The sequence below is a fragment of the Papilio xuthus genome, unplaced genomic scaffold, assembly GCF_000836235.2.
Source record: "Papilio xuthus unplaced genomic scaffold, Pxut_1.1 DF828780.1, whole genome shotgun sequence".
Classification (NCBI taxonomy): domain Eukaryota; kingdom Metazoa; phylum Arthropoda; class Insecta; order Lepidoptera; family Papilionidae; genus Papilio; species Papilio xuthus.
Window position 1 is genome coordinate 4,666,637 of NW_013529869.1, and position 26,141 is coordinate 4,692,777.

At 34.0% G+C, this 26,141-nt stretch overlaps 7 protein-coding genes across 9 annotated transcripts; 3 read left to right on the forward strand and 4 right to left on the reverse strand.

Moving 5' to 3' along the window:
* Nucleotides 1-351: 351 nt before the first annotated feature.
* RpL10 (ribosomal protein L10) lies at nt 352-2,128 on the forward strand. Its single transcript, NM_001312346.1, is given in 5 exon segments — nt 352-386; nt 506-534; nt 619-924; nt 1,456-1,618; nt 1,924-2,128. Coding segments are annotated over 4 exon segments (660 nt in total). The 5' UTR covers nt 352-386; nt 506-511; the 3' UTR covers nt 2,092-2,128.
* Nucleotides 2,129-2,444: 316 nt separating this feature from the next.
* On the reverse strand, nt 2,445-5,961 carry DNApol-eta (DNA polymerase eta). 2 transcript variants are annotated; one of them, XM_013326915.1, is made up of 8 exons: nt 5,743-5,961; nt 5,408-5,542; nt 5,168-5,270; nt 4,753-4,969; nt 4,458-4,575; nt 4,226-4,366; nt 3,793-4,157; nt 2,445-3,703 (listed from the first exon to the last, which is right to left on the reverse strand). In XM_013326915.1, exons 1-8 carry the CDS (start codon nt 5,874-5,876, stop codon nt 2,532-2,534), a joined length of 2,385 nt encoding a protein of 794 aa, XP_013182369.1. In that variant the 5' UTR covers nt 5,877-5,961; the 3' UTR covers nt 2,445-2,531. The 2 variants fall into 2 exon arrangements, with proteins under 2 accessions (XP_013182369.1, XP_013182370.1); XM_013326916.1 differs by having other exon boundaries at nt 5,721-5,813.
* Nucleotides 5,962-6,082: 121 nt separating this feature from the next.
* Nucleotides 6,083-9,133, reverse strand: LOC106128499 (fidgetin-like protein 1). Its single transcript, XM_013326917.1, has 10 exons — nt 8,899-9,133; nt 8,666-8,824; nt 8,037-8,582; nt 7,649-7,761; nt 7,320-7,475; nt 7,023-7,156; nt 6,799-6,913; nt 6,610-6,722; nt 6,341-6,532; nt 6,083-6,277 (listed from the first exon to the last, which is right to left on the reverse strand). Exons 1-10 carry the CDS (start codon nt 9,012-9,014, stop codon nt 6,158-6,160), a joined length of 1,764 nt encoding a protein of 587 aa, XP_013182371.1. The 5' UTR covers nt 9,015-9,133; the 3' UTR covers nt 6,083-6,157.
* A 431-nt stretch (nt 9,134-9,564) lies between these two features.
* On the forward strand, nt 9,565-11,403 carry Josd (Josephin domain containing). Its single transcript, XM_013326587.1, has 4 exons — nt 9,565-9,835; nt 10,232-10,404; nt 10,609-10,789; nt 11,070-11,403. Exons 1-4 carry the CDS (start codon nt 9,755-9,757, stop codon nt 11,349-11,351), a joined length of 717 nt encoding a protein of 238 aa, XP_013182041.1. The 5' UTR covers nt 9,565-9,754; the 3' UTR covers nt 11,352-11,403.
* A 2,649-nt stretch (nt 11,404-14,052) lies between these two features.
* LOC106128224 (apolipoprotein D) lies at nt 14,053-17,401 on the reverse strand. Its single transcript, XM_013326515.1, has 4 exons — nt 16,963-17,401; nt 14,858-14,988; nt 14,348-14,550; nt 14,053-14,213 (listed from the first exon to the last, which is right to left on the reverse strand). The coding sequence occupies exons 1-4, from the start codon at nt 17,095-17,097 to the stop codon at nt 14,053-14,055; spliced, it is 630 nt and encodes a 209-aa protein (XP_013181969.1). The 5' UTR covers nt 17,098-17,401.
* Nucleotides 17,402-18,246: 845 nt separating this feature from the next.
* LOC106128244 (probable cytosolic Fe-S cluster assembly factor GL21135) lies at nt 18,247-22,253 on the reverse strand. The gene is made up of 8 exons (XM_013326544.1): nt 22,067-22,253; nt 21,605-21,819; nt 21,193-21,338; nt 20,919-21,077; nt 20,364-20,612; nt 19,785-19,998; nt 18,915-19,072; nt 18,247-18,628 (listed from the first exon to the last, which is right to left on the reverse strand). The coding sequence occupies exons 1-8, from the start codon at nt 22,130-22,132 to the stop codon at nt 18,390-18,392; spliced, it is 1,446 nt and encodes a 481-aa protein (XP_013181998.1). The 5' UTR covers nt 22,133-22,253; the 3' UTR covers nt 18,247-18,389.
* Nucleotides 22,254-22,886: 633 nt separating this feature from the next.
* LOC106128298 (dynein light chain 4, axonemal) lies at nt 22,887-25,332 on the forward strand. 2 transcript variants are annotated; one of them, XM_013326610.1, is made up of 2 exons: nt 22,887-23,063; nt 24,341-25,332. In XM_013326610.1, the coding sequence occupies exons 1-2, from the start codon at nt 22,998-23,000 to the stop codon at nt 24,587-24,589; spliced, it is 315 nt and encodes a 104-aa protein (XP_013182064.1). In that variant the 5' UTR covers nt 22,887-22,997; the 3' UTR covers nt 24,590-25,332. The 2 variants fall into 2 exon arrangements, with proteins under 2 accessions (XP_013182064.1, XP_013182065.1); XM_013326611.1 differs by having other exon boundaries at nt 22,887-23,057.
* The last annotated feature ends 809 nt before the right edge of the window (nt 25,333-26,141 follow it).

Sequence of the window (26,141 nt, forward strand, 5' to 3'; positions counted from 1 at the left end):
AGATGGAGGATCTCCGTTTGCGTTCAATTTGTACCATAGACTAATAGAGTTTCGCATGCCTGTTTATATTTGTCAATGACATTTAAACGCAAACACCACAGATTTAAAATATGCATAGTTTGCACTATGCTGCGTTCATACTAAAAACTCTATTTTCATTTTTGCTTATGCAATATTTTGAAATATTTTCTGTACAATTTAAAACAAAAATTCTTCAATCGTTTGGGCTTTTTCAAAATGAATAAGTCGAAGTGCGGTAAATTTTAAAATTAACGGTTTTTGAAAACCGTAACATTTCGTAACACGCACTAGTCCACTACTCTTTGCTTGTCAATTGTCATTCTTGTCATCTTTCTTTTCCAAGGAAACGGTGTCACTTTGTGAAGGTAAAAATATGATTTCTTAATAATCTACTGTAATCCATTAAAGTGTGTGATATTTCTTAGTGTGAATTCAAGTGCACAAAGTTTATCTATTATTGATTATAGTTTTTGGTGTATTTCAGATCACAATGGGGCGCCGACCAGCAAGATGGTAACATATTTCTTTCATGCAATTTGTTGATAGTTTTCTCATTTGTGTTGTAAAACATTATTCATGTTAATATTTTACTTTCAGCTATCGGTACTGTAAAAACAAACCGTACCCAAAGTCACGGTTCTGTCGTGGTGTACCCGACCCAAAGATCCGTATTTTTGACTTGGGCAAAAAGAAAGCTGCGGTTGATGACTTCCCTCTGTGCGTGCACTTAGTGTCTGACGAGTACGAGCAGCTAAGTTCGGAGGCGCTTGAGGCGGGCCGCATTTGCTGCAACAAGTACCTTGTGAAGAACTGCGGAAAGGATCAGTTCCACATTCGTATCAGGCTGCATCCATTCCATGTTATCCGCATCAATAAAATGTTATCGTGCGCTGGGGCTGATAGGTATGTACTAAGTATTACTTAAAGAAATACCCATGAATAGTACCAGTGATTGAAAGAGGATAGGGTAAAAAGCGCCAAATTCAATAAATAATTGTGCAATATAATTATGACTAAAGAGTTTATCCACCTTAATAACAGGCCTATAGATATAATTACGGGTTACTGTGAAATTAATCTCACTTACTAGATTACTACTAGAGTTACTAGAAACAAAAATAACAAAGAAATTAGCCCTTTTTAAATAATGGTATAGAAATAAAGTTAGTGACTTCTATTATGGAATATAAAATTATATATTTACTATTTAACTTAAGTAATATGTTGTTGATTCATTACTTATTATTGTTTTATGTAAGGTTATATATTTTCCATTCTGATAAAAACATATCTTGACATTGCAAATAAAAAATGCAAACTTTAAACTAAAAAATAAATTAATCAGGATGATGAGTTAATATTTTTTTATTTTTACACTAGATTTAATGCACTATTTTTAAACTCTACAATATAGCTTAAAATATTGTCTTCCAGGCTCCAGACCGGGATGCGTGGTGCTTTTGGCAAGCCACAAGGCACAGTAGCTCGTGTACGTATTGGACAGCCCATCATGTCGGTGCGCTCTAGCGACCGTTGGAAGGCGCAGGTCATTGAGGCTCTGCGTCGTGCCAAGTTCAAGTTCCCTGGTCGCCAGAAGGTATGTTAAATTGCTTTCATTGTAAAATTTGAAGATTCTTGTAAACTGTGGTTAAGAAGAAACATTTGATGTTTGCATAAGTCAAAATTGAACACTTAAATGCACACCATGATCTAATAATTGTGAATTGCATGATAAAAAAATTGCATCTGTTTAATCTTGTTGAATCACCATCAGAGACCACTATTTCTAATGTTACATTGCTATAAAATTCATAAGTATGCTAAAAAATATTTCAATAACCTAAACTTAATAACATAAAAATATTAGTTATAATTACTAAGCAAAAAATGAATTGTTTCCAGATCTATGTGTCTAAGAAATGGGGCTTCACAAAGTACGAGCGTGAGGAGTTCGAGCAGCTGCGTGATGATGGCCGGCTCGCCAATGACGGATGCAACGTGAAGTACCGCCCCGAGCATGGCCCGCTCGACTCATGGCGCAAGGTGCAGAACGAAATATACGCCGTGTAAATGTTTTACAACAACATTAAAACCCTATTTCTAACAATTTGGTTTTTATTCAACTTTCTTATATATATGACACAAATTCAATTGAGTTGACAAAAAATGGTAGTGGCCTATCAGAATTTTCATTAAATAGTTAATTCTGTACTTTTTGTATGTGCTAATATAAATGCAAATGGAAGGATGTATGTTTGTTAGAAGGTATCTCCAGTGCGGTTGCACAGATCTCGCTGAAATTTGCTGTCGATGTAGACTATTTGATGTATTTTTTAAATCTAGCACGGTGGGGTCACTGGCGACAGCCAATAGTTAAAAAAATGGTGATTAAAAAATAATATCAGATTACTATTTTATTGGTCTTAAAACAACTTAAAAAATTATTTACAATAGATATTTAAAAAAATATAAATGCTATACAATACACATGCTGAATATTTCGTATCTTGCTACCTAAAAAAGAGATCAATAGATTTACATGGTACTTTAGACTTTTTCACTGGCGACCCCGAATTCCTTTTTCTCTTAACACTATTCTCAACATTATTGCTTTTAACTATGTTATTGTTTAGTTCTCTACTCAGTTTTTGAGCTGCATGGAAATCTAAATGTTCTCCAAATTTATCCATCGGAAATTTTTTACCACATTCAGTGCAAGTCTCAGTTGGTACATTATTATCAATTTTCATAAAATAACTGGCTATTGACGCACCTTCATTCTTTCTTGCTTGTTCTGGTACTGGCTTTATTTTACTTGTATCTCGAATGGGAGTCATTTCTTTTACATTATTTTTATCTGAAACTACTTTCTTATCTTTATTTTTCTCTGATACTTCTTTTCGTCTAAACTCTCTTTCTTCTTCTCTTAGTTTAAGAGCTAGATGGTAATCAGCATGAATATCAATCATATTAATATCGATAATTTTACCACAATCTGGACATTTGAATGATTCTAAATTTGTACTTTCGCTGTTTTTGTTATCTACATTATTATCTCTTGTATCATTTGAGGTTTCTTCTATAAGATTAGATTTATTAAGTAATTGTCGCATACTGCTAACACGGTCTATGTCTGAAGGGTCATCTTCAAATAAGGATATACTTTTATTTATCTCCATATCTAGAGTTGATTCAGAGTATTCAGTGTCGTTACTGGCTTCTCCACAATTTATAACATTACAACTAGGTGAAGGAGGTCTGATTTCTTCTATTCTACTAGCTTTTCCTGAGGAATCATTGTTATGTTCACTTTTAAGAAACTTAGCAAAGAATGATTCTTGCTTATCTAGAGAGGATTGTAAAACATTCTCATCCTTTTGTTCAATGCTTACACTATCATTTGTATCTATCGTTGCATTTGCAGAAGTGCTTACTAAATTGCTGTTAAAGAATTTTTGGAAAATGTGTTCTTTGCCTTCATTTTTCTTAACAATCTTTTCTTCTACATTTTTCACAGGTTTTGTTTCTTTATTTTCAATTGGAACCTCTTTTATTGAAGATGCAAAGGAAAAGTAGTCCTTAATCTTTTTTATTTTCTTACTATCTGAGTGATCTTCAAACTTCCCTACGCTTATACCCAGAAATTTTATTGGCGCTTTTAACTGTCTATTTGGTTCTCCTTCTGTAAACAAAAAGGTTAAAAACATTATATACCAATTTGACATAGTCTAGTTATTTAAACTTAAGCCAATTACTTTTATCATTTCTTACCTTTAGGTTTGACTCCTTCTGTGCTATCCAACAGTAACTCAAGACCTTTATGACAAAAAAGTTCTGCACACAGATCATCATCTGCCAAAAAATTGTAAGACCGTGAACTGCTGATGTCACGCCCATTAACTTGCTGCGAAAAACTCACGACCATCTGCCGCGGGGTTCTATTTGTGTCCAATGCATCTTGCTCCAGTCGTTCTTCTATCTCATCACTGAGTTCTTTCAACCATTTCTTGATGCTCTCTAAGTCTGTAAGGGCAGTTTTGCCTCGAAACTGCTTGCAACAGCCAATACTTTTAGGGTTGAATCTGGCCTGGACAGGTTCTAGGTCAATACCACGCGCAATGTTGTACAGCCACAAACTGAAAGAAAAATCTAATAAGTAAATATTTTTTCAAAACTCACATATTCTGCTCTTTGTTATCATTACCCATTTTTCTCATCAAACTTGTTCTGAAGTTCTGTTTTACTGAATTTTTGTAGTTCGCCCATTTTGCTGATTTTTAAAGTACCACAAACACTGTATCCAAATTTACCGCCTAAATTTTTTACTTTCTTTACAGGTAATGACCTAAAAATAGATATATTTTTATAACACTAAACTTAAAAGTGTCAAATGGAAATTAAAGTAAAGGCTGCAACTATACTATTATGTTACTCACTCAAACAGAACATCAATGCAATGTTTGGGCAAAACAGTTTGTTTGTTTGGTTTATTCATACCACAAACGAGTTTGGCCATTATCTTGTTGTGCGCAATCCCGGCTGAACATTCATAACCTGCAATACAATAACCTTTATTGAAATGTTAAAACAGATAGTTTAAGTTATCATCTTAATGCAGATGTTTCCTCCATAAAACTAGTATGAAAACATTTGGCCATGTCTGTATTTATTGGTAAAAATAAAGCTAGCAACTCAATATGGAGGTTTTAAAGTTGAATTCAATGAAATTACCAGTTTCATTAAATACAGCAGCTCTAATCTCGCTCACAATAGTAGCCCCCACTAACAGCTGCTTTGCTTGTTCATAGTCAAAGTCAATGTTATCACTGCTACAGCCCTGTACCTCTGCTATGAAGTCTTCTATACTGTCATATCCAAGTACAAATGTGTTGGGTGCCATATCCTTTTTCAATGTGTTTACATTCAATGTTTGCATTCTTTGTTGTACCTAAAAAAAATAATTGTATGTGAACACGGCACAAAGCAGATGTTATTTGATGAATGTTTGTAGAAGGCAAAAAAGCAATGCTAGAAGAACATCTTTCCTACTAGTACAAATTGTTATCAGAAAGCGAGAAATAGAAAAGGGAGACATATTTCTATATTCTACAGGGATTTATGGGTATAAAAATCTTTTAATTCTTACAGGAATTGTGATGTCCAAGTATGCTTCATCAATGGATGCTCTTTCAAACAGTGGTGTGAATCTCTGCAGGACTTTGGCCACTTCCTTACCAGCTTCCCTATATCTAAAAATAAATACAAATTTATTTAACAAAACAAACTTTTCTTCAAATATCCTATATGTTCACATAATTTTTTCTACAAAAATCTTAACACAGCTTATAACTTGTATATCAAATGTCTGAGTGGAAATTGTACATACTTCGTAAGATCAGCTTTGCCTCTTATACATGGGACATTGGGCAACTGGATATCTGGGCACTTCTCCTTAGCTTCATCCCCTCTCAAATGTCGACTTACACCCATAGCTCTTGCTACATAATTAACTGCAATAATCCTACACAAAACAACTTTATTATTGAAATGTAATGAAGAAATAAATATACGATTGAATTTAATAAATTACATTTTTTAAAAATAAGCCTGAAGAAATAATATTGTGCAATAAGTGATTCCTGCTTATTAAAAATGTTGCAACTTTTTTTTTTAATTTTAATAAGCGATTCTTGACTTACTATTATTTTAAATAATATTTACCCGCCCCCTTTCCAAGGATTGTATTGTACAACAGCTACGGGTTTCCCTTTTAATTCAGGATTAAGCTTTTCTTCAACTTGGCAGTAAAAACAATCCATATCAATTAAAGTCACTACTCTATTTTCTTGATCCATGATTAAGCTGTATTTTTACTATTACCAATAAAAAGTAATAATTCAATAGAATATCACATTTAATATGTATTAATGACAAAAATTAATTTAAAACATTTGCCCGCTCTTTTATTTGTTGGAACCTTGACAGCTTTTATTGTCAACGTCAAGTTGAATTTTAGATTATCAAAAACAAAGAGCAAATCTTTTTCCTGACTTATGACAAGTTTAAAAAAATTGCAAATAAGTTGCGCATTGAAAATATAAAAGATTTATTAGAAATCGACAAACAAATGAGCAGTTTAGAAGCCTTGACCGTATGTATTGTTCCACTTGACATACTGTCCTAGATCGTCCTGCGATACACTGGGCCGAACACGTTGCAGGGCATTCTTAAAATCTTGGACACTTACTGCACGGACCTACAAAAGTAAATTGTTAATATTTTAAAAATTTATGTATATTTATTTCATTCCATATCAAACCTTATCTCTATCTATGTTAATGATCTGTGATAAAGGAACAGATCTAATGGGTCCCATAGCTGCCTCGGAGCAAAGCGACTTCATATCCGCCCCAGAGTATCCATCAGTGAGCACCGCGATCTCAGCCATATCCTGACGCGTCAGGTCGTTGTTCTCGGTACTCAGAAGATTGGTTATAATTTGTTCACGTGCCTGTAAGATATGTCATTGGTTTATTACAAATGGTCAATTTGGCCAATAGGCAATATGACCGAATTTATTTAACTAACATTTGCATCAGGCAGAGGTATGTAGAGGCGCTTGACCAGGCGACGTCGCGCCGCCTCGTCCAGCTCCTGCGGCCGGTTTGTGGCACCTACTACGAGCAGACGGTCATCTTCCCCTGCATACAACAAAAGAAATAAGGAAAGGTAGTCGAGGAGTTAAATAAAAAGTAATGGCCTGTTTATTAGAAGTACCAGTGGCGGCCCCATCGAATTGTACGAGGAATTCAGTCTTTATCCTCCTGGTGGCCTCATGCTCACTGTCACACCGCTGAGTCAGAAGCGAGTCTATCTCATCTATAAATATCACCTGCAATTAAATATTTTTATTTAAATATTGGACATATTAGAATGTCAGTTTAATGTTTAGAGTGATATCAATTACTCTCAATTCAAAACAAAAATAATATAGCACTCACTGCAGGCTGATGACAGGCAGCTACAGCGAAGAGCGCGCGCACCATCTTCTCGCCATCGCCGAGCCACTTGGAGGTGAGGGATGATGCAGAGATACTGAAGAATGTTGCTCGGCATTGCGCTGCTATGCACTTGCCTAAACACATTATTACAAGCTTTAAATAAATTTTAACACAAATAGCTTACTAAATTAAAGATCAGATAAGTAAGAAACCTGCATCCAAGAAATTGTAAATGTAATAATGAATTGTAGTACTTAATAAGTCTAGGTGATATGATCCTAATTAAACTATTTGTACCGATAAGAGTCTTCCCAGTGCCCGGGGGTCCAAACAGCAGGATGCCTTTGGGTGGACGCCGCAGCCCTGTAAATATGTCAGGGCGCAGCAGTGGCCACACCACTGCCTCCTGGATCACAGACTTGGCCAATTCGAGACCGGCTATGTCCTCCCATGCTGAAACATCACAGGAGCAATGGTTAATTCTTTATTAATGCTGTAGTCAATGGAGACTAGACAAGAATTGTCACTGTAAAATCGATTACAGGTCGTTATTTAAAGACACTTTATAAATGCAACCTAAAATTAAAATTAATGGTTAAATGAAGGTTTTATATTAATTGACTCACCAACTGGAGTTCCCTTATCAATAATTTCACTTTCAATAAGTTCAACCATTTTACTATCAATGTGTTTTAGTCTGTCGTCACTCACAACTGGTTCATTCTTCTCTTGTTTCTCCCTGAAAATAATAAGCTTGTTCAGTTTAACCATGAGTTTTCACAGATCTAACATTTGCAAAATACATGTAGTTTTTTTTGTGTCATTGATAATGGATTTATTATGGAATATTTCAGTATTTAAATTGATGATGCAAACATGTCTATTTTTAATAAGTCTGTGACTCCAGCCTTATGAACATAAAATTATTTAAATAGGTAAATAATTAAATTCAACTTTATGGCTATTATACTAATAAAATTAAAATAAAATTGTTAGTAAGTCTGTTTAACTTACTGTGCAGCTATCATTGGTGATACAAATTTGCCTTGAGTCTTCCTGGATACACCAAGTACTCTTTTAGCACTAGGATTTGATGCAAGAAATGTTTCTCTAGCAGTCTTAAAAGTTATTTTAGCAACATTGCTTTTATGAGCTTTATTTTCCTCTTCTTCTCTATCTAAATTACTTTGAGGATAGGTATTTTCATTTGTACCATACTCCCAATTTGTCCTTGTGTTAATATCAGTCTTTGAATCTCCTGTATTGTTAATGAAAGTACTAAAGTGTGAAATACTGGGTTTATTGATAGCCGGTTTTAAAGGCAAAGATTTACCAATGTGTTTTTGTTTATTGCTTTTCTCTCTTGCAATTTGTTCAACATTATTTGTAGGTTTACTTGTATGTACTTCTGGTTTGTCATTACTATCTTCAAGCAAACATATTTCACATTTGCATACATTTCTAATAAATTTGTCAAAACCATTATTGTTTTGTGATTTGGCGCATTTTTCACATCGAGGTATTGATTTTTCAAACATCTTAACAGGGTCTGTAATCTTGCTAAAAATTTATAAACAAAAATTAATGAGAAGAATAGCCCACAATAACAAAATAAATTGCAAAAGCAGGTTTGTCTTTTATACCTTAGTGAGCTTCTCCATGTTTTAATATTTTGTGCTGCGGGAAATTGTATCAAACTTTGAGCACTATTTAAAATTTTATTCATTCTATCATCACTAAAGCAGTCCTCTTTTGTTTCGCATACTGAATGAAGAATAATTTTAGATGCTAGATTTGAAGAGCTGAAATAATATATAAAATAAAGAGATCTTATAATCGTTAACTTAAAAATTGTGATGGTTTTATAAATACGTACTTTTGTAGCGATTGTTGATAAATTTCTAGTTGCGTGTTAAAATCATTACCATCACATTTATTGCTTTTCTCCTCGGCTATAGGATCTGAATCATTATTCCCCTGAGAATTATACATTTTTTTTAGCTTATGATAATATCATACATTAACAATTAGTAAACTTAGTTTAATTAAATTTTAATCCAATTAAAATTTGCTTTTCCCGGGTTAAGCCAAGTAAACGTCACTTGCTTCTTTATTGTGAATGTCAAAGCAATTGATAACTTTTAAGAGTACGACTTATTTCACGCAGAATATTTGAAATTTGTTTTTAATTTAACTTTATTTATGAACATGGACAGGTACGCTGATGGTAGGGTTAGGCAAGGTATAAGCATAGAAATAGATGGATGGATTGTGAAACCAGAGATGACTATGAAGGCAGTGACTAGAACGTAAACTAAAATGACTAAAATGGGAACCTTGTGCGCTGACAGATGATGACGAATTAATTGTAAATACTTGTATAACACAACTATAGCAAATCCAATTCGTAAATTACTTTAACTTATCGTCTTAAATGCTTAGGTATGGTTATCCATGAGCTTTTTGTGGACTTATTATTTTAATCTGCTCCCTAATACACTAAATGACAAAGTGAGATCATCTGTGTTGCGCCTAAAATGTATGTGTCAAAGGGTAAATGTCAAATTCTTAAAATTGTCAAGTATAAGATTTATAATACACAAAATTAATTTTATTGCATTGAATTAACTAATATCTCATAATAGCGTAAAAATAGTCTGTGTAGCTATATATTGTACAGTGTTTTAAAATGTGTTTTTGTGTCAATATCGTGTCAGTATAAAATTGAAGAGATGAATTCTAAAACGCCGATTTATCACGAAAAACAGGTTAAAGAGCTATGCGCCTTGCATGCGCTTAATAATTTATTTCAGGTGGGTTTGTATGAGGCTCTAATTATGATTTTATGGACGTTATAAGCGAGTGTGATGCGAAATCGTTAAAAATATATTAGTCTGGTTTGTTTACATTTCTTATGAGGATGTTGCTGACGATTTTTTAATTTACTTAGTGCTCTCCCTATATCTTGTAATTTTTTTATAGATTTTATACTATATATCCAACATTTATCTAATACGAAAATTATTAATTTTACTTTAGCATCATCAAGCATCAATCAAGTAGACAAATGTATCCAAGAGTAATTTGATTAAATATCTCTTTTAAAATGTTTTTTTTATTTCAACCCCTAATTAAGTAATTATTTTATACCTAAATCCGCTTCGTGTTTTAAAGTAGGCACAACTAATTTAATTTCTATTTTTGTTTAGATGCGCAATACATTTTCCAAATCTGAATTGGATTCAATATGCAGCAGACTATCACCAAATGTTTGGATAAATCCTCACAGATCAATGCTGGGTCTGGGGAATTATGATATAAATGTTATAATGGCTGCATTGCAGAAAAAAGGTTGTGAAGCTGTCTGGTTTGACAAAAGGAAGTGAGTAAATTTATTTTGGAATGTAGATTTTACAGATGGTAATTTATGAATAAACAATTTATTCTTATAAATTGTATGTACATTTCAAGGAAGAACTAAATATTTTCAATTTTAGATAGATGGAATGTAGATTGCAATTAGATTGGATAGGATATCTTCAGCTGTATTAATTTATTAATTATTATTAACCCTAATTGTTCACAGAGATCCTGGATGCCTGGATTTGTCAAATATTTGTGGGTTTATTCTGAATGTGCCGTCGGACTATAAGCTTGGGTTTGTGATGCTGCCTCTCCGTAGACGACACTGGATCACAATCAGACAGATCCAGGGCAACTTCTATAATCTTGATTCTAAACTTGATACACCAACTTTAATTGGAAGGGTGTGTACATCTTTGTACAATTCTATTTTTCTTCCTTTCTCTATAGTTATACTATCTTAAATTGTTCTCAATAGTAATATTTTTAATTTTTTACTTTTATTATTAGTTTTTCATCGTTTTAAGTTAATTGTGTTTCCAAATTTAGTGTAAAATTACATTTGACCTTTAACAAACACACAGTAAAAACCTCGACTATTGTTCAAGATCTAAATCCAAATGAAACTAAATTTTTTGCCCCTTCATGAATATTATTATAATTTTCTATTACAAACTTTTTCAGAGCACAGATCTGATTGCATATTTAAAAGAACAATTGCAATGCAAAGAGAAGGAACTATTTGTAGTAGTAAGTAAAGAAGTGGAGGAGAAACAGCTTTGGATGCATCAGTACACATTTCAGAACTGCATCCTGGACCTCTCTCATACCAATGATGTTTACCAGAACCATTGTGATGTTACACCTGACAGTGTAACCTCAAATGACAGCAAAAGTCACGAAGTGGAGTGTGTCAAACTTAATGAAGTGACAAACTGTGTTGCCATCAAAGAAAATAATGTTTAAGTGGTAATTTTTTTAAAAACAAATATTTAGTGCTCATAAATCATAATTTAAGTTGCACTGTTTATTATTTTAATACACTGGTGGGTTTATTTTATCATTATTTTTACAATCAAGTGCATTTCGAGAAGTTTAAGTTATTTTTATGTTTTATGGATAATTTTACTGTTTGTTTTTTTGACTGTTTATTGTGCATGTTTTAAATTCTATGTAAACCCTATTGGGACACTTTTAGTATTTTATTATGCAGTTGTCCAATAGAGTTTGGCTTTATATTATACTTATATAAAAAATTTGTTATCTATGACTGAGTGTTACTAGATAGGTCGGCATGTAATTTTAGCTATTTATGTATAAATTTTTGATTGGCTTGTGCCATTATGGAGGTTTATTGTATGTAAAGATTAATATTTACTTTATTTTTTATAAAAATATAATAAAAATGGCACATAACACACTTATTAAAACAATCTCATCTCTTTCGTAACAATATTGTTTCTATCTGATACTAAAATCAAAGCATTATGATATATTTATTATCTATATATGTATGTACTTAAAATCTGCTGTTAAATATTTTTTGAGTGACTTTTTTTTTAGTAATTTTTCATCTGTTTATTTTTACAAAATTCTTTATAAACATGTATTATATTTGTAAAAATACTTGTAAATAATAAAATTACGAAAAAAGAATAATTGTAATAAATCTGTGTGTTTAAAGTTAAAAGAGGTTAGAATCTATTTCTCGCTTATGTACTTTCAAAATTATTTATTAATTATATTTGTGTGAAAAAATTGTGTATACTTATGGCCTAAAATAGTATATAGCTCTTATTTCTACTTTTTTCTCTTTTACAAGACTACTATTCTCTTTTACAAGAATACTATTCACCAAAGCTTCTTTCTTAATCTGTTTATTTTTCCAATTCCCCATTCTTTCAACAGCTAACATTCAAGTCATAGAATTTTTGTCATAAACTGCGAATTGAAACGTCACAAATATCACAGAGTGAGCAAGACAATGCTATGTGTAAAAGCGAGAACGAAATAGAACATTTTTAATTCGTATCGCGTTCTTTTTTACGTCTGTTAATACGATGGTGTGGCGGGAACTACAAATTAAATTGGATGAAATTATATTTCTTCCGAATTTTTTATGATTTAGAAAGAAAATTTATAATGCATTTATGCCTCCGATAGTATTATAATAAAGGTGTTGGTTAATTTTATAAAATTAAGTTTTAAATAATCTTTACATAATTTTATTTTATTAAAGTTAGGACATAGAGTTTTAGGTTTTTATAACAATCAAATTTTGACACAGTTTTTCATGTTTCTTGGTATGGTGCTTGATTTTATATAGATACAAAACCAAATATTTCAACCAAACCCATAAATACCTCAGTAAAAGATTTATTTTTTAAGGCTCACATAAAAATTGGTTATCTAAGATACATAACACAATACATTATGTGACTGTATACAAAGGATTTTGTTGGTATAGTGTCATAAAAACCGCTTTTAGAAAAAAAAAGTTCCGTAATTTTTGATAGATGGTGCCATCTCTGCAATATTTTCCCGCGATTTTTTGATTTACACAATTCAAGTTGTGCTCAATTAATTTACAACAAATTGATAGTAAATTTGCTTTATTAAGGCACTTTTATTATATTATTTTACCTTTATAATAATGTTATCAAACTTATTTATTAAATTTTTAAACGCGAAAGATAAATTAATAAATAAATTTTTAGCCATTTTAATATCTCATGTACTCCTATAGATTTTGTCCGTGTTAATAGAAAAATATCTCTTATTGGTATACAAATTGTAAATTTTAATCTATTAAAAGAAAATCTCTTGTGTTCATACATAACGATATTAAGACTCTTTTTCACTAGCGCGATTTGTAGCGTGTCTGCTTTTATTATGCTCTTTGTATGTACCATTTTCACTGTGATCGTGGCTGTCAAAGTAAAAATAGCACACGGGTAGTCGCCTAGTGGAATGAAGGTCTTTTTTTATTCATGTAGTTATTAACTGGAAAGTTCTATATTAATGTAAATCATAAATGTTTAAAATGTCTACGTCTGTGTATTTTGTATTGATACTATATCTTGAAGTAGGAATTCTTGCAGCTAAAGTGTTGTGTAACAATATTCATTTTTACGATTTTCAAATATGTATTATTGATGTATACAATTATATATATATTTTATGATTTTTTGTTGTAAAATTGTATTTTCAAACTTTCCCGTTGATTTCTTTATTTAATCTGTATAATTCTTGTAAATAAACGATACTATTTTTTCTAAAAAAAATAGCAAGTGTGGTGTATAAAAAGTTTATTTTATTTTCCCTAAAATGTTACTTTATTATTAACGTTTAAGATAACGGGTGAAATCGTAAGATTTCAAACGTTGGATCATTTCGTCATAGCTTCAAACGAAGAAAAATTGAGGATTTTTTGCTATAAAAACCGCCTCGCGATATTCTCGGGGCGCAGTGAGTTAGGCCTATACTTGAGCCTATAAAAAACGCTCGCTCTATCTTTGACAGATAGTTTGGTGAATAATATTGTAAAAATTATAGTTCACATGTCTCAAGCATACTGTTCGTAAAAAATCAACCGTATGAGACAGTTTAAAACTCTTGACCCACTTAAGTTTAGAAAATACTATGAATAGTAAAGTAAAACTACGTTTCAGTCTGTTCTGGTATTATTTTTATCATAATCCGGGCAATCATTGTTCTTGGAGAGGATGAGTCGGTCGGCGTCCATGCCGAAGTTGTTCAGTAAGTTGTATATGTAAGCTCTCAGCTGCGCGTCGATCTCTCGCTTCCGGCCCAGCACCCACATCCGGTCTGCGGACAGTTCAAAATAAAACAGTTTCTTATCTGGTTGCAATTGTAAAGCCAAAGATTATTTCAAGAGCGTTCCATTAATATCAGTTCTAAGTTATCGTGCTGCGTGCTATTGTTAAATATGAAAATCTAACCTGAATGTGCGAGGCTGAGTCCAGTGCAGGACCAGATCAGCGCAAAATGGTCGTAGTCAGTGGCGAGGATGCTATACTGTCCCGCGCCCGGTAGCAGCCGCCCGATCACGTACGGCATCCGATTGTGCACCCGGTACCGAAACGATGACGCCCCGTCGTGGCTCATCACGCCCATGCCGCGCGTTATGCAGTGCGTGCCCGTCCTCAAAAATACATACAATCATTATGTATATTCCAGTCAAAATCTGACGTAAGTTCGACAACCTTACAGAATTCCGATACAGTATAAAGGGCATCTTTACATCTAACGTGTCTTACTTATTTTAGTTCTATATGGCAATTTATAAACAACATTTTACATATTAAGTCGAGTAAACGTACTGTTAATCGCTTAACCAAAGAAAATAAAATTCGGATCACACCACTGCACCGCATTTTATAGTTAGTTGGGGAAAAGTCAAATTCAGGAAGTCCAACGCATAATCAATGGCCTTATAAAGTGTGACTTACCATCTGTTTCTGGTGTGTATGACAATATCGAGTTGTCCGCGATTGTTGAGTTTCACCCTTAGCTCGGTGCAGCTAGCCGACAGCTCCATTAGGTAGAACGACCGCTCCACCTCGTACCACTTGCCCACCATCTAAACACATACTACTATTACTAACAAACCATGGTAGCAGCTTCAAATCGCTGAAAACCGTACAGAATCAGTACAGAAAAATACTAGATAAAGTCAACTAAGAGGTCACTACCTTTAGGAATGAAGAATTTATACATAAAGAGACAGAGTATATTAAAAATGTGCCCTATAGAATAGAACTACTCCCAAATACCTCCAATTACATTTTTTTTCTTTTCGTCTATACGTCGCCAGGTTTTTTTAAAGATAGAAGAGACACGAGTGATAAGGAAAAAGAAGAAAGATTAATTTTCGAAAATTCGATCATTGGATAGCACACGCATAGTTTGACGATACGAAATAATACAAGATATAATTGTACAAGAATATGAAATCGGTTTTATTGATTTTCAGGAAAAATAAACATTAATGTTCAACACTAATAATATTATGCATATTTACGTGCAATGTATCAGCATTAACTGCAATATTTTGCTCCATCATGATTTATTTACTTTTTAATTGAGTTCCGAAGTGCATTGTTTAAATTATTCCGCGGCAACATTGTGCCCTCGCCTTTGGCCGGGACACTTGGCTTGACATTGGAAAGTATTCTGTTTATGCCACGAAAGTTGTTACACAGTTGCATTGAAATTATAAGACCAGTATATATTTCAAGATTAATTAATTAAGGCACGATTAATACTTGTTCGGCGGTTAGCCGTCCTATACACGTAGCCCCTTGCCAAATAGTGGTAGACGCCAGCAACAAATTCTATTGCACGAATGTGCAAGCTCGCATAGTGCAATACCACCACCACACATAAGACAGGCGTGAAGTGGAAGTAATTCCGCATTTCATCTGGAAAGTGTGCGTTCCGGAGGCCTAATTTTAAACCTCTTTCCCTTCCCACCGTTTTCTTTTAAGTAAAGGATCGGAAGGAGATTTGATGGAGAAAGGGACGCATTGGTCGGGGAAATATTAACTTTTTGTGCGTCTCCCCGTCAATTAGAGGTAGGCATCTGCAATCTCAGATGTCTATGGGCAGTAGTCGCTTTGGCGCTCGGCGAATTCAGGTGACAGCTTGCTCGTTTGCCGCCTCAAAATAAAAAATAATAAAAAAAAGTAACTATATAAGGAAAAACTATTTAAATTTGAAATAATCGTTTGTTATTGTTGTAAATTGAAATGTTAATTATATGTAAAGTTTAGCCGGGACTGTTGCTAACAAGGTGAAGGTGACTATTCCTTTACTTTCATCAAAGTATAACTACGTTTTTGGTTTACCCCGAATACGCATTTTTATACGTTCGTATCTAAGACAATAGCTAGGTATTTAGAATTGGTGTATAATGAACTTTGAGTAAAATCAAAAACGAAAGCATTTGTTGTTTGTATAAACAGTAACAAAGAAACACGTTGCGGATTGTTGATGTTGGTTCCGTGTTTACAATCACAATAAGTAGAGTGAGATTCAATGTTAGCATCTAGTTTCTAACTGAACTTTTTGTATCGGCCGAAGTACTATCAAATTTTAATATAACATTAGCGTGACGTAAGATTCTTAATGCATGTTAATACCGGAACTCTCATCACCTTTATATAATATATAAAATAGCATTGTCACCAATTTAATTTAATTTCTTTTATTAGTTTGCTATAAACCAATTTTTATATATTAATATTTTTACAAATAAATCAGAGGTTTGGTTACTTTCTTCTTCCTTACAACTCGACACTTTAAAGATATTTTTAAAATAATTATGCAGAGAAAAGCGCAAACGCAACCGGATATTTTGTGTCTTAACTATCAACATCCGCAACAATGAAAAGACATTGTTGCTATTCTTCATAGAAGTGGATAGAAAGAAAAATGCTTACTACAGACGCAAAGTCAATAATTTAGCAGATATAAAACTAATACTTCCTATCCCCGTCAAACATTGTTGTTTCTTCCAATTAAAATAGCACAAGAAAATATTCGAAAGACTTACCTTATTAATATCAAAATCCTGGAGCTGTCCAAATGTGGGGCATTGTCCGAGTCCCGTGGGTAGAACATGCCTGGCAACACTGGCTAGGAGGAGCAGGTATAGGGTGGTGGCGGCGCACGTGCGGAAGTCCCCCATGTCTGCGGTGCGCGGGAACAAATCGGAGGTACGAGCGGTGTTTTGTAAACAGCCGGCAGTGCTACACTGGTCTCGCGGTATCGTCGCGCACGCACTGGCTCACAACAACGCCACGATTCATTATACACCGCACTACGACACCACTAGTTTTATACGTAACGATATATTTATAAAACTTTTATATTTTGTTCGTCACTATATTGTAAATGGCACTTTACAAATAAGAGAGTAGTTATTAAAAGATTGATATAAAGCAGCAAATAAAAAACATCAGCCTATGGCATTACCATCTCGTGTACGTTTAGTTTAAATGTTTTAGATGATTGTTACTATTTGTTAATAGATACTGAATTTAGCAAGTTATTTGGATGATATTTCAATGCGAAATTTCTTAAACGATTATCTTTATAATTAAAAGTCTATGAATAATCGTAATCGTTCCGACATCGCAGCGTATAAACAATTTGTTACTAAATAAAAAATTAACATATAATTGCTTTAAATACATTTGTGACGTATGTCTTGTATATGAAATCGGTTAAAAACATTAAGCACATACGACATTGTACAAAACAAATTGTAACGAGACCCAGTGGTCACCTGAAGACTGTGTTCAGAATGAAAACTTGTGACCATTTTAAAAATACTTGATTTTTATATTTTAAATTAAAAAAAGACCTGCATGAAACCCAATTTTGAAATTTAATTATAAATATGAATATTAAAAAAAATTGAAGTTTATCAAAACCTTGCTAAATTAAAAAGACATTACTTCCGGAAATAGTTTTTGACAGATCAAGGTTTTTGACCCGCACATTATTTTATGAAACACGCATATTTCTTTTATTTACTATAATGATAAGGATAGAAGGCAAAAAATAAAACTCTTGTTTTTCGTTCTATTTACATTTAACGTAATATATTTATTTACAAAACATTTTGAACTTAAACGTATCCATTTCAAACTTAGATTCATATTACATTAAATATTAAAGATAACGGAACTGTATCTTGAATCTATTATAAAATTATTATTACATTGCACAATATTTATATTACATTTGACATAAGTCAGTGGAGATTTCAATATTAATTAATTCTAAATCACCTCAAACTCAAGTAAACATAATGTAAGGAAGAAAATCCGACACTAGCCTTATTAAAATGTCAACGTTTATGTCCCCTCACTAATCATTTTGACATTTGACTTTGTAACGAAAGCGCGCAATTCGCGCCAAATGTTTCTTAGTAATAATGTCTAAAAATAACAATAATTGCAACATAAATAATGATCACCATTTAATATTGAGTGCAATATCATCTTTCTGTATGGCGTGGTATGTGGTGTGCAGCATGGCCCTAACCTTGTCGGAGCCGGGGCCGTGCAGGGAGTGGTAGATGTGCGGCGCGAGGTGCGAGCGCGCGGGCTGTGCGCGGGGCAGAGCGCCGTACGCCGCCTCCAGCCGCGACACGAGCTCGCGCCCGCTCTCACCGTCACTAGGACGCACTTGTGCACCGCCGTTCAGACAACCTGTACCAAGGAATAATCCTTCATACCAAATAAGCAGGACTGACTTGTACAGTTAAGGAAGTTAATTTCCTAACCAGTTAATTAAAACGACGTTTGACAATGACCATCCGATTACGTCGAATACGTATTACATTAGTAATTGCGTATAGCTCTGATGTTGATCAGTTGCTGTACAATATTTGATCTTAAGTGGGAAGCGATTTAATTTCTTTAATCATCCCTACTCCTTAATATGTTTTTTTTGTAAATTTTTGTGTTGATATTGACAGAATATAAGACATCTCACCGGAGGGGCAGGCCATGACCTCGACGTAGTGGTAGGGGGACTTGCCGCGCTTCAGCTTCGTCACCAGGTTCTGTATGTTGCGGAACCCGTTAGCCACCGCGAACCGCAGCAACACCTGCCCCTCGCGCTCCAGCGTCAACTCCTTGAAGTCAGGGTTCCTGACACAATTTGTTACACAAATAAAAATAACAAGTCTAGAAAAATTACTCAATGCTGCACTCAAAACTATACTAGTCTCTAAATGTGTAACATCTCGACTAAGGGTCCGACTTAGTGACTAATTAATTACCGAATCTTCCCGTTACTTGTAAAGTAATTCTTGTTTAGTAAAAATTTGATACCAGAAATGTACACTGAACAACTATTCAAGTACTAGTTAAACGACTTTATGTGAGGCAGTAAAGATTTTTTGTATGTCCCTAATATTACAACCTCGTGTGCACTAAATATGGTAAAACATTTAGAACCCAATACTGTAAGTATGTACGATAGTATTCGTAAGATAGTTTGCGACATATCAGGTGAGGGACGCGGGTGAGAGGGGGGGTGAGAGGGAGGTGGGAGGCGGGGTGACGGTGACGAGCGGCATTGTTCTGCATTGCGGTCACTCGATGCATATTCAAACGGTTGCGAGAAACTTCCCTTTACACACTCAAATATAAAACACGATGCGTCACTGCCCTTATCACTGCATCACATGACCGGTATTTAAAAAATTTAGAGATTATTTTCTCTTCAAAAAAAGAAGGAAAAAGCGGTGAGTAATGTATGAGTGCTTTTTTATCATGCAAATTTTATGTTACCCAGTACTTTTGTTATCCAAAATACTTTTTAATTTTAGCAGTCTGTAACTTAGCAATATGATCTTACCTCAATTCTTTGTATACCATCGTGGGGTCGGTGATCCCGAACAGCTGTTCAGCTGCGTGTAAGAAAACATGGTGTGCGAAGCCCCCGGAGCCCGATCCGGCGTGTCCGCGCAGCCCCGGCGCCTCCGCCTCGCCGCCCCACACCGCGTCCAGCTCCGCCTCGCTCACATCGCATAAAGACTTGCCACTGTTGCTCAGCATTTGTTCTAACTCGACTGTAAGTAAAAATATTTTCATCAAAGCTAATACTCATGTGTTTTGGTTGCATTCCCTTCAGTAAAAAAAATATTTGAAGTTATTTGCTGTCATACTGTTTGTTTCTAAGACCAAAATCTCTGTATGTAACACGTTATCATCCCGGATATTTTCTTTAACAATACAGAGATAACGATATATTTTAATTGAGGATTTTGGAAACCCATAATAAACAAAACAATTAAATTTGTTGACGATGAATGATTACAAAAACAATTGCCTTCGGAAAGTATGTACAAAAAAAGAAAATATTTAATTTCAACCAAAAAAATATATATTTCTTCTGATTAACAGAGATATAATAAAGATATAAGATACAACTTACTAGCAGTAACAACACAGTCGACGTCATGGCAGCTGAGCAGTTCAGTGTAGAAGTCCTCGCGGGAGGCCTCCAGCTTCTTGTCGTAGCAAGGCATGAGGGTGACGTGGTAGAGGGCGGCGGGGGCGAGGCCGCGCCGCCGCGACATCTCGCCCTTCACCAACGCACCCATTATCTGCTGCGAGGACTTGGTGCTAGAGATGTACGGCAGGATGAAGTTGCCGTGCGTCTTCTCCGCGTAGCACACCCAACCTGCAATATAACATAGGGATCATCCACAAAGCAAGGTGAAGTAAAGCAAGTGAAGGTAAAGAAAAATCAGGAAACATCACGAGTAGGGGAGCTCAAATAACATATTACGTGTAGGTACTTATTTTCAGACCCAAACTCAATAAAAAAAATATTTTGTAAAAAATAATAACCTATGCATTATTGCAGACAGTAATATTTCCGATTTCAAATTACAACCAGATCCATTCAACTCCACAATTATGCCCTTTGTTCAATGCGATAAAACCACTAGATGGCGCTGTATTTATACTTTTTATTTCCACTTACCTGGACAAGAACTGGAGAGCATAGGTAACTGTTTAGAGGTGGGATCGCTTTGCTGCTCATGGTAGCGCTGTAGGAACTCCTGCTGAGCCTCCAGAAGACAAAGGTCTTCTGCTACCGTCATGTCTAGAACTATGTCTACACCAATGCTCTTGAAGTAACCTAAAAAGATAATAAAAATTATAATTATAAAGTGGCCTTTTTTAATAATATTAAGGACTGAAATATTTATGTCACATATTATTTGTATTTTGGAAAAGAAAATCAATATGTGTACCTGCAAGTTTCTTTACAGCATCATCGGGGCTGAGCTTGTAGCGTGCAGCGAGAGACAACACGGGCTGCGGGGACATTGATACCACCACCAGGCTCACCTCATTGGTGTTCCCTCTTGTGTCTGTGTACTTACGCTCCGATAGGACTCTGCATATTACATTTTAAATTTTAATAATATTCATAGTTTGCTAAAATGCTAATTAAAATATTAAGAATCTATTTTTTTATTTATTTCATACACACAGACACAGTGCCAAAAGGAACTGCTAAATCTGTTTTTTTTTTAAGTTAAAAAACTTTAACAGACCACCATGTTCATCAATTTCCTCAAAATAAATCCCAAATACATCTGCATTACAATATATTAAATCACATTATGTTTTAAATAATTTATTATTGATATTTGATGTGACCTCAACAGCTCTTCCTGGCTCTGCCGAGTGACCAGCACACTCTCGGCAGAGGTAATACAACCACTGCACGCCAGGCAATCGGCCAGTGTGATCTCGACTTTCTGTAGTTTTTGTTCTTGACCATTTGATATATCGAAATATCCATCTTCGCCTATTTTGATTTTCGCGCCAGTTTTACTTTTAGTTTTTTCTATTTTCACTGGTTTTATGCATTCCTGTTTGGAAACAATATATTATTATGAGCTTATTACACTTCATTTCATACTTTTTTCCGATGACACGTAAATATTGAAATACGTATGTAAATTTTGATCTAGAAAATCTTTTCAAATTACGGGTTCCACAATGTAAAATTTAGTCGAAGAGTGACAAATTGTTTAATCATTAAGCTGATAAATATTACAAGAGCAGTTTTTCCAAAATTATATTTAATAAGTAACAAAACGAGGTTGTTTTACTAACCTGTGACGGAGTAATGAAATCGTCAAGGTCTGTTAACTGTAAAGCACCACTGAACCTAGAAGCCATTTTAATTTATCTAGATATTTTTAGGTATTGTTTAACATAAAGGACATGAATATAAAATTATAAAAACACAATACTTTGTAGAATATAAATACAAACACTGTCAATTTTCAGCTGATATCTAATCATCTGATATTGTCATGTTAACATGTCATTGTTAATGTCAATATGTCAACTGTCAACAACAGGAAATTGGCAGCTGTTGACGAAATCTCGTATAATGTTAACTTGATGTTAACATTATTTAAATAATTTGCAACAACATTTTACAATAATTATATTACTAATATTAATTACTTGTGGGAGCAGCAGTAATTATTGCGTGCATAGTACACTAATCAATATTATAAATAATGTAATCTATCGCAGGTTAATCATGTTGCAATGGTGAAAAGGAATTGAGCGGCGATAGAAATCGAAAAGGCGCGTAATTCATATGTAACGAAGGTGAACGCGGGGTGTCGAATAGTAGGTAGGGATAGGTCGCTTGTATCATTACCTACATATATTTTTATTACTATGTTAAAGCTAAAATAGTATTTATTAGCAATCTATAAATACTAAATAATATAATTGACAATGTGATGGGGTGATGCAAAAGAAAAACTCTAGAAAACTCGTTATTAAACCTTAGTCCATACACGTTTAGACTTATTATTGCTTGGCACACATACAACACTCACATGATGAGAAAAATCAATCGTATCTTTCAGGCCGCCTCTGTCGGTTTCCAAGGCGACGCATAAACAGTGGGGAGAAGAGACGTCACGGGCTTAGTCGCGCGCTATCGTTGTTATTTTTTAGTATTTGCATCTCGCGTTGAATATTTGAGAATATAGTTGTTAATCTAGTGGTTTTTTGATTTACGATGGCTGAAGAAGGTGCAGCAGCGGCGACGGCCGAGAAAATTATTCATACATATCCACTTGTAAGGGTAAATATACTTAATTTATTTTGAAAATCTTGTAATTTGTTAATTATTATATATCTAATTGTATTCTCTTAATGCCAGTGAGGCTTTATTTACAAATGTAATTTTATTTTTTAATCGTGAGAAGTGCTCTATATAAAGTGCGCTCTTCTCATTTCGACTTTCGCAATTGTATTGACTTCTTGACAAAAAGTTCATTTTGTTATGTATTTTCAAGAATATTTTTCCATAAAAACTATAATTGTATCATGAAAGTGGTAGGTAGGTACAGTGAAATAGCTTAGGTAAGTCAAGGTCCGAGGCCGACGACGAAGCTCCACTCTTGCGCATCACCAGCCACCGTTCACCGTGACATCTCCGATTACATTTGCACGTGTATTTTATGTATATTCGATAGAAAAGAAATGTCTATGTATTTATATTCTATACTAACACTTGCCCGCGACTTCTTCCGTGTGGAATTAAAAAGTCTAGTAAAAAAAATAAAGCTTTTTTCTACCAAGGATAGTGTGGCTTCCCAGAAACAAAATATTTTTTTAAAATCGGTTTAGTATTTAAGGAGCCTATTAGTAGCCATTCAAATCTTTGATCGAAAGATGCGTGCAGTCATATTATAAGCTACTTTTTTCCTGCGTAAATAAAGTCGAGGGAGAATAGAATAGAGGCTTGATTGCGAGAACGCTAATTTTCAAACATAATTATAATATAAGTTTAGGATACCTATTACGACGAATTCGATTATTGCCAAAGATATTTTGCAATTTTGGTGAATTTTATGGTTATTTGAATGACTCTGTTTATTATTCTTAATGACTGGCAAATTGCCCGCACTTCAAAAATCCCAAATCCTAAATATTCTTTCCTGCAATGCGGCGGAGGTGGAAGCCCGCGCTTGTTTTAACAGTTGGACTAAGTGACTGAAGGAGAGAATTCCGACGATACGTCAGCCGTCACTCATCACAACACAGTTTGCCCGCGCTCTTACAATATCAGAAGCTTTGAATAAATAAATCGACTAATAACTAACGAGCAAAGGTTCAATCAATCATGCATACGTTGCTTTAATTATACCAAAAAATAACATTGTACTCTATAAATACCCATTTTTCTTTACCAAAACCTTCCTTTAGTACTCATTCCTAATACAATTAGCGGACAAGCCGCGCCACTGGAGATTTACGCAAGACTCCATACAAGAACTAACTGCGGAACTATTTAATTGTAAGATAGTAAATCTATATGTTTATGTTTGTGAATATATAAAATTGGATATGTTACAGCACTCGGATATGTCTGAGGAGATGCGCACGGAGGCGGTGGAGTTGTCTGTGACGGCGTGCGAGAAGTTCTCGCAGAACAACGAGCTGGCGGCACGCATGGTCAAGGAGTCTATGGACAAGAAGTTTGGCCCCGCTTTCCACGTGGTTGTCGGCGAGAGTTACGGTTTCGAGATCACCTATGAATGTACCACCATCTGCTATATATACTTTGGCGGTAACCAGGCCATCTGCATCTGGAAGTGCTCATAAATTCATACAAATATTGTGATGTTAAAAATTTTGAGAACTATACATAGGAGATGCCTTATATGCGGCACGGCGGAGTCTTGCATTGTGGCATCTCATTACAGCTTAGTTAATAAAAACTGTTTTTATGACTATGTTTACTACAAAAGAAAATTCATAATCTACATCCAGCGCGTGTTACTTTACATAACATTAGGATAGTTATGTAAGAAGTGTAGTCTGTTTTTATAATTACTTTTATGTGTAATAATAGAGTAGAGGTCTTCATTTGATGTCTACCATTTTAGTGCGATGAGTAGCTATAGTAACTTTCGCGTTTTTTAGTTGCTCAAAACAAGCAAAAAGCTCGTTGGTCGTAACATCCAATAATATTATTCGAATATTTTTCTGGAAAGGCAAGAATATTGTTAGTTAGATATGTAAAAAACTTGCTGTCGCCCGCGACTCCTTTCGCGCGTATTTAAAAAAAAGGTTGCTAAAGGTTTTCCCGTCTTTTATTCCAATTTTTCTCACTTTTTAAACCTTCCATAGACCTCCACAAACATTTCAAGGCCAAGATAAGATAAATCTGTTCAGCCGTTCTCAAGTTTAAGCGAGACTAACGAACAGCAATTTATTTTTATATATATAGAAGATAGAATAGATGTATTACTTTAATCACTAGTTAAAGCATCGACACTACTTAAGATATTAGATTTACTGCTTCCGATATAGCAGAGCCCTACAATACTCTATTTCATCACATACGTTTTATAGACTTAGATAGGTATATCTAAACTTTACCCTTGTTTGACCGATCATAAGGGTTCCTCCCCTCTCAGATCGAATTTGAGGGAACAATATAAAGCGTATTTTATATCTCCTAAAATAAAAGTTATTTGAAATTGCTTATGTAACTGATCAGTACGATTTTATTATTTAAATTATATCCGTCCATCTTTTATGAACAAAAAAAAACAACAAAATATTAACAGAAATCATGGTAATAGTAACTTATTATGTTTTATTTTAATAATTTTATTTACTAATTTTGTAACATACTCGATAAATAAATCTACATCGGAAATGTGGATATGATCTATTGTTTAGGCCGTAACCAAACTTCGTATATTTAAACTTTTGAGATGACACTGTTTTAATGAATGTATGGTAAAACATTTGTTATGCCAAATTATCATTGTCTCGTATGTGCGACCTTAAGCTGGAAAATAAACACCATTGCGAAGTATCGTGTCGTTTGAAATTACATTGTCTCGTATTTCTTTTGCAATTAGTGACAGACGTTTTGTGGTAATCTTTGTTTCAAGGTTGATGTTTTTAAAACGAGACAAATGTGTGAACAAATTTCTATAGAGTTGTGAATAATATAATAAATTTATAAATATTTATACATGTGTATTATTTTGTTGTACTCCTCTCAATGTGCCCGATTTATAAAAGGTCAAACGGCATTCATGCTTTCGATCTCAAAGAAAAAAAAACTAACCAAGCCATAAAATGTCTTTGGACATCTAGTAGTTTAAATAATTAGGGGTAATAAAACAAATTTTTGATG

What these genes read in the sequence shown, in the direction of transcription:
- LOC106128499 (XM_013326917.1), bottom strand. Translation starts at nt 9,014, where the DNA reads ATGTATAATTCTCAGGGGAATAATGATTCAGATCCTATAGCCGAGGAG. An exon ending in ACATGGAGAAGCTCACTAAG is followed by an intron (nt 8,583 to 8,665) that starts GTATAAAAGACA and finishes ATAAATTTTTAG; the next exon opens with CAAGATTACAGACCCTGTTA. An exon ending in CTGCCTGTCATCAGCCTGCA is followed by an intron (nt 6,914 to 7,022) that starts GTGAGTGCTATA and finishes ATTTAATTGCAG; the next exon opens with GTGATATTTATAGATGAGAT.
- LOC106128298 (XM_013326610.1), top strand. Translation starts at nt 22,998, where the DNA reads ATGGCTGAAGAAGGTGCAGCAGCGGCGACGGCCGAGAAAATTATTCAT. An exon ending in ATACATATCCACTTGTAAGG is followed by an intron (nt 23,064 to 24,340) that starts GTAAATATACTT and finishes GATATGTTACAG; the next exon opens with CACTCGGATATGTCTGAGGA.
- LOC106128244 (XM_013326544.1), bottom strand. Translation starts at nt 22,132, where the DNA reads ATGGCTTCTAGGTTCAGTGGTGCTTTACAGTTAACAGACCTTGACGAT. An exon ending in AGCCAGGAAGAGCTGTTGAG is followed by an intron (nt 21,339 to 21,604) that starts GTCACATCAAAT and finishes TGTAATATGCAG; the next exon opens with AGTCCTATCGGAGCGTAAGT. An exon ending in GCTCTCCAGTTCTTGTCCAG is followed by an intron (nt 20,613 to 20,918) that starts GTAAGTGGAAAT and finishes GTTATATTGCAG; the next exon opens with GTTGGGTGTGCTACGCGGAG.
- DNApol-eta (XM_013326915.1), bottom strand. Translation starts at nt 5,876, where the DNA reads ATGGATCAAGAAAATAGAGTAGTGACTTTAATTGATATGGATTGTTTT. An exon ending in GGCAAAGCTGATCTTACGAA is followed by an intron (nt 5,271 to 5,407) that starts GTATGTACAATT and finishes ATTTATTTTTAG; the next exon opens with ATATAGGGAAGCTGGTAAGG. An exon ending in AAGTTTGATGAGAAAAATGG is followed by an intron (nt 4,158 to 4,225) that starts GTAATGATAACA and finishes TTTTTCTTTCAG; the next exon opens with TTTGTGGCTGTACAACATTG.
- Josd (XM_013326587.1), top strand. Translation starts at nt 9,755, where the DNA reads ATGAATTCTAAAACGCCGATTTATCACGAAAAACAGGTTAAAGAGCTA. An exon ending in GTCTGGTTTGACAAAAGGAA is followed by an intron (nt 10,405 to 10,608) that starts GTGAGTAAATTT and finishes AATTGTTCACAG; the next exon opens with AGATCCTGGATGCCTGGATT. An exon ending in CACCAACTTTAATTGGAAGG is followed by an intron (nt 10,790 to 11,069) that starts GTGTGTACATCT and finishes AAACTTTTTCAG; the next exon opens with AGCACAGATCTGATTGCATA.
- LOC106128224 (XM_013326515.1), bottom strand. Translation starts at nt 17,097, where the DNA reads ATGGGGGACTTCCGCACGTGCGCCGCCACCACCCTATACCTGCTCCTC. An exon ending in AGGATTTTGATATTAATAAG is followed by an intron (nt 14,989 to 16,962) that starts GTAAGTCTTTCG and finishes GTATGTGTTTAG; the next exon opens with ATGGTGGGCAAGTGGTACGA. An exon ending in ACTCAGCCTCGCACATTCAG is followed by an intron (nt 14,214 to 14,347) that starts GTTAGATTTTCA and finishes AACTGTCCGCAG; the next exon opens with ACCGGATGTGGGTGCTGGGC.